Here is an 11,079-nt window from a genome sequence, read left to right as displayed (position 1 = left end):
GCAAGTAAAGGCGTTTTAGTTTTGATTTTTCACTTAATCTTGGAATTTTTCAATTTGTATAACAATCAAAGAATTTTTGTTTGGCAATAATACAGCTGATAAACAATCAAGTTTATCAAGAGTATATCTAGGTGCGTTCATATAACAGCGTGTCTAAATCCCTGCAAAAACGCTCCACGTCATTTTACTAGCCATTTTACGGTCATTGTTACTTTCTGCAGCGGTTATATTCATAGTCACGTTTGCATGGGCGTGATTAACTTTTGTGACCAACTTTTCCGTTTCGTTCCTATTAATGTGATCGTGCATTCCGCTCCCACTTATAGGATGTGAGCATAGCACTGTGCTGCTCACACACGTCACAATGCTCGTCAAATGGCGGTCATTTTTCCGTCATTTCACTCTACATTTTCGAGTCATTTGACAATCAATTTTACTGCGGTTTTACCATTTATATAACCGCCATATAACGTGAATTTTACCTGCAGATTTACTTTACCTGGAGCAGCCATATGAATAAAATATGAACCAAAAAAATTTAATTTTCAATATTTATTATTTTCAATATTATTATATATGTACATGAAATTGGAACTTATATTAATACAGTTCATACAAAAAAGAAGTAAGTACTTTAATAATAAATAAACTCGCATTATTGGTTTTTGTTTTCCAATTGAAATCTTTTCCAAGCGAACAGAAAATAATTTTAAGCTTTAGAAAAAAATCCAATTATTTGAATAAATTTAAAACTTAAAGCTAAGTAGAAATTCAGATAAGATTTACTCTTTTTTTCAGATCGAGAATATTCAAAGGTGTCGTGGAATCCGATTGCTGTCGTAATTGAATTTGAAAGTAATAAAGTAAAGTATGAACTTAAAAATGTAGGACTAGTGATTGAGTCTTATTATTGTTCTAAATCTTATCATTCAATTCCAACAGCAATCGGATCACGACATACCTTATTATATATTTACATGAAATTGTAACTTAAATTAATAAGTTGATATAAAGAAAAGTAATTATTTTAATAACAAATAAACTCGCATTATTGGTTTTTGTTTTCCAATTGAAATCTTTTCCAAGCGAACAGAAAATAATTTTAAGCTTTAGAAAAAAATCCAATTATTTCAATCAATTTAAAACTTAAAGCTAAGTAGAAATTCAGATAAGATTTACTCTTTTTTTCAGATCGAGAATATTCAAAGGTGTCGTGGAATCCGATTGCTGTCGTAATTGAATTTGAAAGTAATAAAGTAAAGTATGAACTTAAAAATGTAGGACTAGTGATTGAGTCTTATTATTGTTCTAAATCTTATCATTCAATTCCAACAGCAATCGGATCACGACATACCTTATTATATATTTACATGAAATTGTAACTTAAATTAATAAGTTGATATAAAGAAAAGTAATTATTTTAATAACAAATAAACTCGCATTATTGGTTTTTGTTTTCCAATTGAAATCTTTTCCAAGCGAACAGAAAATAATTTTAAGCTTTAGAAAAAAATCCAATTATTTGAATCAATTTAAAACTTAAAGCTAAGTAGAAATTCAGATAAGATTTACTCTTTTTTTCAGATCGAGAATATTCAAAGGTGTCGTGGAATCCGATTGCTGTCGTAATTGAATTTGAAAGTAATAAAGTAAAGTATGAACTTAAAAATGTAGGACTAGTGATTGAGTCTTATTATTGTTCTAAATCTTATCATTCAATTCCAACAGCAATCGGATCACGACATACCTTATTATATATTTACATGAAATTGTAACTTAAATTAATAAGTTGATATAAAGAAAAGTAATTATTTTAATAACAAATAAACTCGCATTATTGGTTTTTGTTTTCCAATTGAAATCTTTTCCAAGCGAACAGAAAATAATTTTAAGCTTTAGAAAAAAATCCAATTATTTGAATCAATTTAAAACTTAAAGCTAAGTAGAAATTCAGATAAGATTTACTCTTTTTTTCAGATCGAGAATATTCAAAGGTGTCGTGGAATCCGATTGCTGTCGTAATTGAATTTGAAAGTAATAAAGTAAAGTATGAACTTAAAAATGTAGGACTAGTGATTGAGTCTTATTATTGTTCTAAATCTTATCATTCAATTCCAACAGCAATCGGATCACGACATACCTTATTATATATTTACATGAAATTGTAACTTAAATTAATAAGTTGATATAAAGAAAAGTAATTATTTTAATAACAAATAAACTCGCATTATTGGTTTTTGTTTTCCAATTGAAATCTTTTCCAAGCGAACAGAAAATAATTTTAAGCTTTAGAAAAAAATCCAATTATTTGAATCAATTTAAAACTTAAAGCTAAGTAGAAATTCAGATAAGATTTACTCTTTTTTTCAGATCGAGAATATTCAAAGGTGTCGTGGAATCCGATTGCTGTCGTAATTGAATTTGAAAGTAATAAAGTAAAGTATGAACTTAAAAATGTAGGACTAGTGATTGAGTCTTATTATTGTTCTAAATCTTATCATTCAATTCCAACAGCAATCGGATCACGACATACCTTATTATATATTTACATGAAATTGTAACTTAAATTAATACAGTTCATATAAAAACGAAGTAAGTATGTACTTTAATAATAACATAAAAAATATATTAATTGCTTTGAGCTATATTGCTGCAGCGTCGTCTAAGTGGCCAGCACTGTAGCAAAATATTGTTATATTACATTATATTATATTCATAATAATTCAATGCTCATAAAGCTTAAGCGTTTTTTGTTTTAAATTTACTGTCAAATTAAAATTTTAATAAATTTCACACTTCAAACGCAGCCGCAACAGCCTACACTAAACCAGTAAAAAAATACATAATCCTTTTTCATGTTCAATCAAAAATTGTTTAAGCTCTCGCTGCGGCAGTCAAACGTTCTTTATCTATACTGCGCCGTCGTCTTGTTGGTCAATTGCGCGCCGCAATAGCCATTGGTGGGAATTGACATTCATCATAAAGTAGCGAAGGCACGGTCCTGCGTAAGCACATCGCTGACCTGTGTTGGCAAAAGATATGATGATACTGTCTTCGATAGTTAGTCGGAACAGCCGCTACTCGGCGAAGTAGAGATGACCGTTGTGTCGGTGGCAGCAGTTACAACAGCAGTTTCTGACTTTGCATCATCCGCAAAGTGTGATGAATGCTTCTCTGCCTTTTCCAATTGCCTGGCGGAAGCAATTTTTGCTACTTGTAAAGCTAAAGCTGTAATGCAAATAAATAAATGGGTTAAAATGGTTTTCGTATGTTATTCAATAACTCACCGTCTAATGCTATCATCACAGCCTTCTCATCGATTTTGAATATGTGTACTGTTTCAGTATTCAGACCCAGTTCGTTTGGTGCATTATTTTCGATTTGATGTAACATTTTCAAGTCTCGTATATCATGAATATCTAAACTATCCGTTAGGCTCGTTCGATTCATTCGTATACTGTGTATATTTGAGCCGTAGACGCAATGGCAGATATTTTGATTCTTTTTGAAGTGTAACATTTGTAAACAGTTGGGTTTCTCTGCTGTCACCAACACCCCTTAGGGAGCTATTGAAGAAACGCTCGACCAAGATAATATGTTGCGATTTACGCGCATAGATATCTTCCACCTTGTCACAGTTATTGATGGACAAAATGCGAAAGTCATCTTTACCATCCAATACGGAAATTGAACTGTAGAGGAAGAAACAATTTATAAAATTTAATAAAATCAAAAATAATAGTTGTGCTAAAAAGGGGTAAAGTATTGTATGTTAAAGTATGGCAAAGTCTCAGCGGCTTTTTCCTGGTGAGTGAATGATAAATACCATAGATTGTTGCAGCAGATAACTTTAAATTTGGATTAGCGATAGACACCTCGTAGGTTTTGTGATGGCTGGTGCGGTTTTCGCAGTTCTGTGTGTTTTACGTTTTACTATTTTTTTTTTTTTTGTAGGTAACGCCTCTGTTTACATCTGTTGTGACTTTGGATTACGTATTTTCGGAGGTCGTCCTCAAACTTTATCCTGCCCTGTAACTTAAAAATTTCTGCAAAACACGATCACACTAGTCACAAATAAATAAACGAACGTCAAACTTTTTCGAGACTGGATACCCTAAACCGACTTTTAAACCATTTTTTCTTAATAATACTACTTCGTTACAAAATTCTTCCATAAAATCATTTACGTTAAGGGGTTTTTGTTTCCCTGAGAAGCAGGCAATAGTAAAAAGGGGTTCTTTTGGAAAATCTGCGATTGACCCAAGAATCGGCCACAAAACTTTTTTTGAGCTATTAAACACGTTCAATCCGTCTATTCCAACATCTATTAAAACCTCGTCTTTTTCATTCAAACATGGAAACGATTTAGATTTAAAATACGCTTGAATACCAAAATACGCGAACTCTCCACCCGAAATATTTTTTACAACCAAATTACTTATGCTTGTCTGGAACAAAGTTTGTGCGCACAAAGGAAATTCATTGTAGCCCATTTTGTTTAATGCTACAAGTAATTTACTTATATGCGATTGACAAATGTTGCATTCCATTGCCCATGATTTTAATATTTTGAACTTGGTATCCAAACTTGGACGAAATTCGTTTTCATTTTCTGAGCAGGGGTCTGAATCAGAAAATGAAAAGGAATTTTCTGGGCAATAATTTGGACTCCTGTTAGAGGATATTGATGACAATTTGTGACTGGTCGCACCTATTGAATGGGGCGAAGCACTGCTACAAAAACATATAGTTTTCATATCACTAGTGATTTAATTGTCAGAAATTTTTGCTAATGCGATAGTTGAACAAATGTGCATATAACTCAATGCTTGTAGGGTACAATGTTCTGATAACTGATGAAACTCACACTGTTGGGGAACGGACCTAAAATAATTGAACTTTCAATTTGACATTTTCATATAATCAAAGTTCGAAGTCAGCTGCTTTATATTATATTATATTGCAATACAGTTGAAAAGCAAGAAACAGCATAGGAGTAGCTGAAAATTAAAAAAAAAGTTGAAATGGCTTCTAAAAAAAAGATTAAATTGATGCTTCCGCCCGTACCTTGTCATCGGAAAGAATGTAGCGCATTATTCGGTGATCATCGGAAACTTTGAAACAAATAATTCTGTGGAAATCAGAAGACATGTATGTATATTATCATGGATACTATACTGCGCTTCTAATAAGAGGAAAATATGAATGTGAACAAAATCCTAGTATACCTAAATGTAGTGCGCTACCTACGCTAATAGACAAACTGCCCGAACTAAAGAATAATTTTTTATGTGAATGCCTCATTTGAGTATGAAATTCAAAAATCACCAAATGATACCAGACCAAAAGTACAATGCAATTGGAGTATATGTCGTAGGTTGATTGAGCACATTCAGACACATTCAAACAGAAAGTTTGTGGCATGCCACAATTGTGGTGAAATTTTCCGTACTAAAACTACACTGTTTGATCACCTACGTAGACAACCGGAAAATAATAGTAAGTTTATATACATATAAAGTTTACTGGGAGTGTACCATACAATGTTCCTAACGAAATTATGTATATCTGTGGCAACCTTTTGATGTTTGCAGAAGAGGAAACTAGCTACACATAACATGAATGTGATATTTAAGCTCATTAACTAAGATCTGTTCAAAGTCCGCCAATACTGTTTTTCATATCCTAGAGCACATGTGTTCATAGAAATGTGCTAAGTTATGAAGACTAGCCGTTTATGGATTGCCACAGATATGTATGGGTCACCAAACATTTCACATTGGTTTTATTTACAGCGCATGAATTTCAATGCAATCAGTGCTTCGAGTATTTTGCAACGGAAAAGTTACTACGTTCACATTTCTTAAAACATGTAAATTGCTAAAAGTGAAGTTTTTGCAATATATCGTCTTCAAGTTCATTATCATTTCTTATATTTTTAGCACCAATTTGTGTTAATAATCATGCAGCACCTACGTCTTTGTTAGAGAATATCAAATATGATGCCATGCTATTGTCACAAACTTCGGAAGGTTCATCAACCAGCGGCTGTAGTAACACTAATACACGTTCGAACGACGCACATGAGTCAACGCCTCGCACGATAACACCAAATCCTTATAATGGTAAGGGATTAGCTTTTCGCATTCATTATAATATATATAAAGGTTTTTTTTGTCAGATTGTTAATTTTGAAAATATTTGCCTGTCTATTATTGCAACTCGTTGTAGTGCTTAACGTACACGAAAGTGTTAACATACCCACAAAATTCAAAATAACTTTCATTTACAAATCAGAATTATGCAAATATGCCTACCAACGTTGTTGGCCCTTTGGCCGCTGCCTCTAAAATGGTACCAGTACCAGAAACTTTAATGAGCCCGGATGTATGCCCCGCCGTTGTGGCACAACGTGTCACCGTCAACGCAATTAATACACAATTGTAAAATTCTAAAACACATAAAAACAAAGGTGATTTCACTCAAATGTCAATAATTTTTCTTTTTTCTAAATTGGCAATTTCAAAATTAAAGATAAATATTTGGAAAATTTTAGGTTTTTCATTGTTATTTATGTTGCTGTTGTTGTTGTAGCGATAAGTTTGCTCCCCGAAGGCTTTGGGGAGTGTTATCGATGTGATGGTCCTTTGCCGGATACAGATCCGGTACGCTCCGGTAACATTTATATGGCCACATTAAACCTTCAGAATATCCCTCCCTCCTCCCCCCAAGTTCCATGAGGAGCTTGGGGTCGCCAGAGCCCCGTCTGTTAATGAAACAGGTTTCGTCACGGATAGGTGAGGTTTACAATTGGGTTTGGAGAAGCTGTATATTGCGCTGGCAACCTGAAGGGTTGCACTACACAGCCCTTTGAATCCGGTATTTTAGTCGCCTCTTACGACAGGCATACTTACCGCGGGTATATTCTGAAGCCCTAACCCGCTTGGTGACCCAGAGCCTCCTCATATGATGTTGTCAATGTACATACTTTTACACCATATAACAGGACAGGTACGATAAGCGACTTGCAGAGGACGATCTTGGTTTGTCAAAAGAGGACTTTACATGCAATCACCTACTCAGTGCAAAGTTGGAAAAGGTTATATCAAATCAGTGGAATGGAATATCACCCTATCTCCGTTGCCGTTTCGAAAACATCAGAAATTGAATTGAAATTTGAAATTGGGCGTTATACAACATTTCTGCGATAGGACGTTTTCGAAACGACGCGTCTTGACATCAGTATTAATAATCCGAAGGCGGAAAATTAAAATTTTAACTCGTTCAAAAGATATTAACGAAAAACCGAAAAAAGACCCACGGGTACCTCCGAAACCGGGGGTGGGATCCATAGTATTTCTGCGCAGAACACCTTTCTGCGTTGGCGGCCTTCGGTCGCGCTTATAAAAAATAACCCTGGGCTACGCCATGCCAAGTCCGAGTGTGTGGTATAACCGTGGCTACAGCCACGGTGATGCACAATTTTTTTGTGGGTACTACACAACAACAACCACATGAAAATCGCCAACTTCAACTGCAAATATCTCCGGACAGAGATGAAATTTTTCTTTTCCGCCTTCGGATTATTGTTCTCGAGATTAATACGCGACACCCTCTCGATATTTTTGGTAGCGTATTAGCAGTCGACCCCTCAACTAGACTATTACCGTATACTCAATATATTAACACATAAATTAAGTGAAACTGGGCGCGAGGAGCAGAGTTAGCAAATTGGAAATGACATCACTTTATAGTTATAAGAAAAAATGTATGAAATTACCATTTTCTTAGGCAAGATATTATTTAACACCCGGTACAGCTTGAGATTAGAATTAATGAAATATCATCTCTAGTTGGAACTGCACTAACGATTCTTGACTTTACAGTTTACAATTGGGTTGAAGTGAAGACGAAAATGTGGGCGTTAAATTTAGGTAAACCAGTCACAGTTCCCCCACTCAATGAGGCCATGACAATAGAGCTAGGAGCTAGTTTGCTTGGAGAGGCGATTATATTTGTGATAGGCGCTGTAGTGCTGATATTTGAATCCCGATAAACGAGAGAAAATAATAAAAATTATATCTTTTTATTATTCCTCAGTCAATCCAATAATGAAGCTAAAAAGCAAGAACAGTTCAGGCAGGAAAAAGTAGAGCTTGCATTAACACTGGCTGAAATGGGTTTCCGCTTAGAGCGGCAAGACGCAGAAATAAGAGAGATGACTAGAGCGCTGGCCGATTTAGGTAAGTGTAAAAAAATAATCCTTTTTCAATTGTAGTATTGTGTGTTAATTTTGCTTCCATGTATAAAATAATTTTCATTAACTCGTGTTGTATAATTTTTAATTTAGCTGATATTTTTTTTTAATTGGCACTGAACAGTTTAGACGATTTTGGCCTGTACCAACAAATACACGTTTCTCTTTCGTTATTACCGTTGGCTCTTAGTAGCACTAAGGGGAGGAAATGGTTTTACAATACCTCAGCATGTTCTCTGTTTGAAGAAGTGGTTTCTAATCCTTGGTATGACTCGCAATCAAGATACCACTTTATGGCTCAGAAGTTTCAATGTGATCCTATTAATAAATCCTTCCCGAGTTGGTCGGGCTTTTACCTTAATGTTACTTGTTACCCAAACGTGCTGTATGTATATCGGGCACAACCCCATAAACATCGGTAATACTCCTCAAAACCCGTACTCTCTTATATTATGTCGAAGTGGCTGGAAACACTCTCCCAAGCTTCATCTTGCACATTGGTGGTCCAATTTGAGTACTTCAAATAAAAATTAAATGATGTCCACAAATTTAGTTTGGTGTTGTTGTTGTAGCGATAAGGTTTCTCCCCTTGACCCGCTGGGGTCATTGTTATTTATAATAATTCGTGTTATTGATATTGAAATTGTTTTAGATAATAAACTCAATTCACCAAAGATGCGTAATCCATTTTTGATGAAACACAATACCACAGAGCGATGCAGTCCTAATATGAGTCCGCGTCGCGGTAGTAGCACGTCAAATGTGTTGTTACAACATAATAATTTATCGAACAGAAATCGGGAAGTAGCTGTCCATGCACAATCACAAGTAGACAATCAAATGAAATCACGTTTAGCCAGCAGTTCGATGCATGTTGCAACACCAGACACTGGCTCTCAATAATTGCACTATGGAAGAAAGTGTCCACAATGCAGGGCGGCAGCACAACCGCTGATAGTGCTACACAAGCTCCGAGTGATGATGCCTCCAGCATTGTCGAGCGCCAAGTCAGTTCAGCGGCAGCGACAACAACGATTGATAACAGCTCGACAGCGGCAGTAAACGATTTGGCTAAGACATGCACTATGCTGACCAGTCAGGTATATGTACGCCTAACCAAAAACATGCGGAGAATATTTTCTGCACTGGAGGCATTTGGCAAAATTTTCATGGCATCCGTGTATTCTAAAACTGTTTACTTACCGGAATATTTGATTTTTAAGTGGTACTTCTTCACTGGGTCCCTCCGCAGAATTTTTTTTAATTAATTTGTAAATTTTCCCACCGCTGAGCTGATGCGCACTTGAAATCAAAATTGGAATTAGAAGAAATAAAGTCGAAGAAATAAAATGGCGCGCAACTACGGCTGACAATTTTCAAATTTCACCATCTATATGCATATAATGTGAGAAAAAGAGTGAGATAATAAATATAAAATAAATATTTCATCATGCTATTTCATTTTCTGAATTCTATGTTCCGAATTCTCACACGTACACTGGGTGTGTTTGTGGCTGTCAAAAAAATCAAGTGAATGTGTGCGTTTTTGGTCACACGATTTTTGCAGGGATGGATATAATTTTACACCTTATAAGTTTATATGCTTTCATGAGTCCCCCTATTGTTCTGCTACATTTTATTGATAGAGCAATTTTCGTGGTAAGAATTCCATTGAAGTAAATTGAAAATTACATGCATTGTAAATTTTACCAAGTAGCGCAACTAACAGCTGATCGGTGAAAATTCATACATTCACACGCACAGTTCTCAACTCAGTTTCAAAAAAACTTTAGATTATTTAATTCAAATTTTAAAGTGAGATAATCCCTACAAATTTATGTATACAGAATATATATGGCGTTTTTGTTGTTATTAAAACAATATTTTTATTTATATTAAAGCTTTTATCATTATACTCAGTTGAGCAGAGCTCACAGAGTATATTAAGTTTGATTGGATAACGGTTGGTTGTACATATATAAAGGAATCGAGATAGATATAGACTTCCATATATCAAAATAATCAGGATCGAAAAAAAATTTGATTGAGCCATGTCCGTCCGTCCATCCGTCCGTCCGTCCGTTAACACGATAACTTGAGTAAATTTTGAGGTATCTTGGTGAAATTTGGTATGTAGGTTCCTGAGCACTCATCTCAGATGGCTATTTAAAATGAACGATATCGGACTATAACCACGCCCACTTTTTCGATATCGAAAATTTCGAAAAACCGAAAAATTGCGATAATTCATTACAAAAGAAAGATAAAGCGACGAAACTTGGTAGATGAGTTGAACTTATGACGCAGAATAGAAAATTAGTAAAATTTTGGACAATGGGCGTGGCACCGCCCACTTTTAAAAGAAGGTAATTTAAAAGGTTTGCAAGCTGTAATTTGGCATTCGTTGAAGATATCACGATGAAATTTGGCAGGAACGTTACCCCTGTTACTATATGTACGCTTAATAAAAATTAGCAAAATCGGAGAAGGACCACGCCCACTTTTTAAAAAAAAAATTTTTTTAAGTAAAATTTTAACAAAAAATTTAATATCTTTACAGTATATAAGTAAATTATGTCAACATTCAACTCCAGCAATGATATAGTACAAAAAAATACAAAAATAAAAGAAAATTTCAAAATGGGCGTGGCTCAGCCCTTTTTCATTTAATTTGTCTAGGATACTTTTAACGCCATAAGTCGAACAAAAATTAACCAATCCTTTTGAAGTTTGGTAGGGGCATAGATTTTATGACGATAACTCTTTTCTGTGAAAATGGGCGAAATCGGTTGATGCCACGCCCAGTTTTTATACACAGTCGT

At 34.6% G+C, this 11,079-nt stretch overlaps 2 protein-coding genes across 9 annotated transcripts in view; one reads left to right on the top strand and one right to left on the bottom strand.

The window, feature by feature from the left end:
- Positions 1-537: 537 nt before the first annotated feature.
- LOC137244497 (WD repeat domain phosphoinositide-interacting protein 2-like) lies at positions 538-9,749 on the bottom strand. 2 transcript variants are annotated; one of them, XM_067773551.1, is made up of 3 exons: positions 9,461-9,749; positions 3,288-3,692; positions 538-3,228 (listed from the first exon to the last, which is right to left on the bottom strand). In XM_067773551.1, the coding sequence occupies exons 2-3, from the start codon at positions 3,517-3,519 to the stop codon at positions 3,062-3,064; spliced, it is 399 nt and encodes a 132-aa protein (XP_067629652.1). In that variant the 5' UTR covers positions 3,520-3,692; positions 9,461-9,749; the 3' UTR covers positions 538-3,061. The 2 variants fall into 2 exon arrangements, with proteins under 2 accessions (XP_067629652.1, XP_067629651.1); XM_067773550.1 differs by lacking the exon at positions 9,461-9,749 and adding an exon at positions 3,827-4,966.
- LOC137244498 (uncharacterized) overlaps positions 4,628-11,079 on the top strand; it is a 42,202-nt gene continuing 35,750 nt past the window's right edge. For 2 of the 7 annotated variants that reach the window (XR_010951048.1, XR_010951049.1), the window contains exons 1-4: positions 4,812-5,499; positions 5,796-5,872; positions 5,943-6,125; positions 8,101-8,243. Coding sequence is in view for 4 of the 7 variants with exons in the window: in XM_067773553.1 (XP_067629654.1) it covers positions 8,177-8,243; positions 8,910-9,160 (318 nt within the window). In the remaining 3 variants the exon portion in view is untranslated. Of the gene's footprint in view, positions 5,500-5,594; positions 5,873-5,942; positions 6,126-6,181; positions 7,935-8,100; positions 9,719-11,079 lie in introns of those variants that run through there. The other 5 variants (XM_067773553.1, XM_067773552.1, XM_067773554.1 and 2 more) reach the window with 5 other exon arrangements.

The sequence above is a fragment of the Eurosta solidaginis genome, chromosome 3 (assembly GCF_040869045.1).
Source record: "Eurosta solidaginis isolate ZX-2024a chromosome 3, ASM4086904v1, whole genome shotgun sequence".
Lineage (NCBI taxonomy): Eukaryota > Metazoa > Arthropoda > Insecta > Diptera > Tephritidae > Eurosta > Eurosta solidaginis.
Note: the sequence above shows the minus strand (reverse complement) of the source record. Positions and strands in the feature narration are given on the sequence as shown.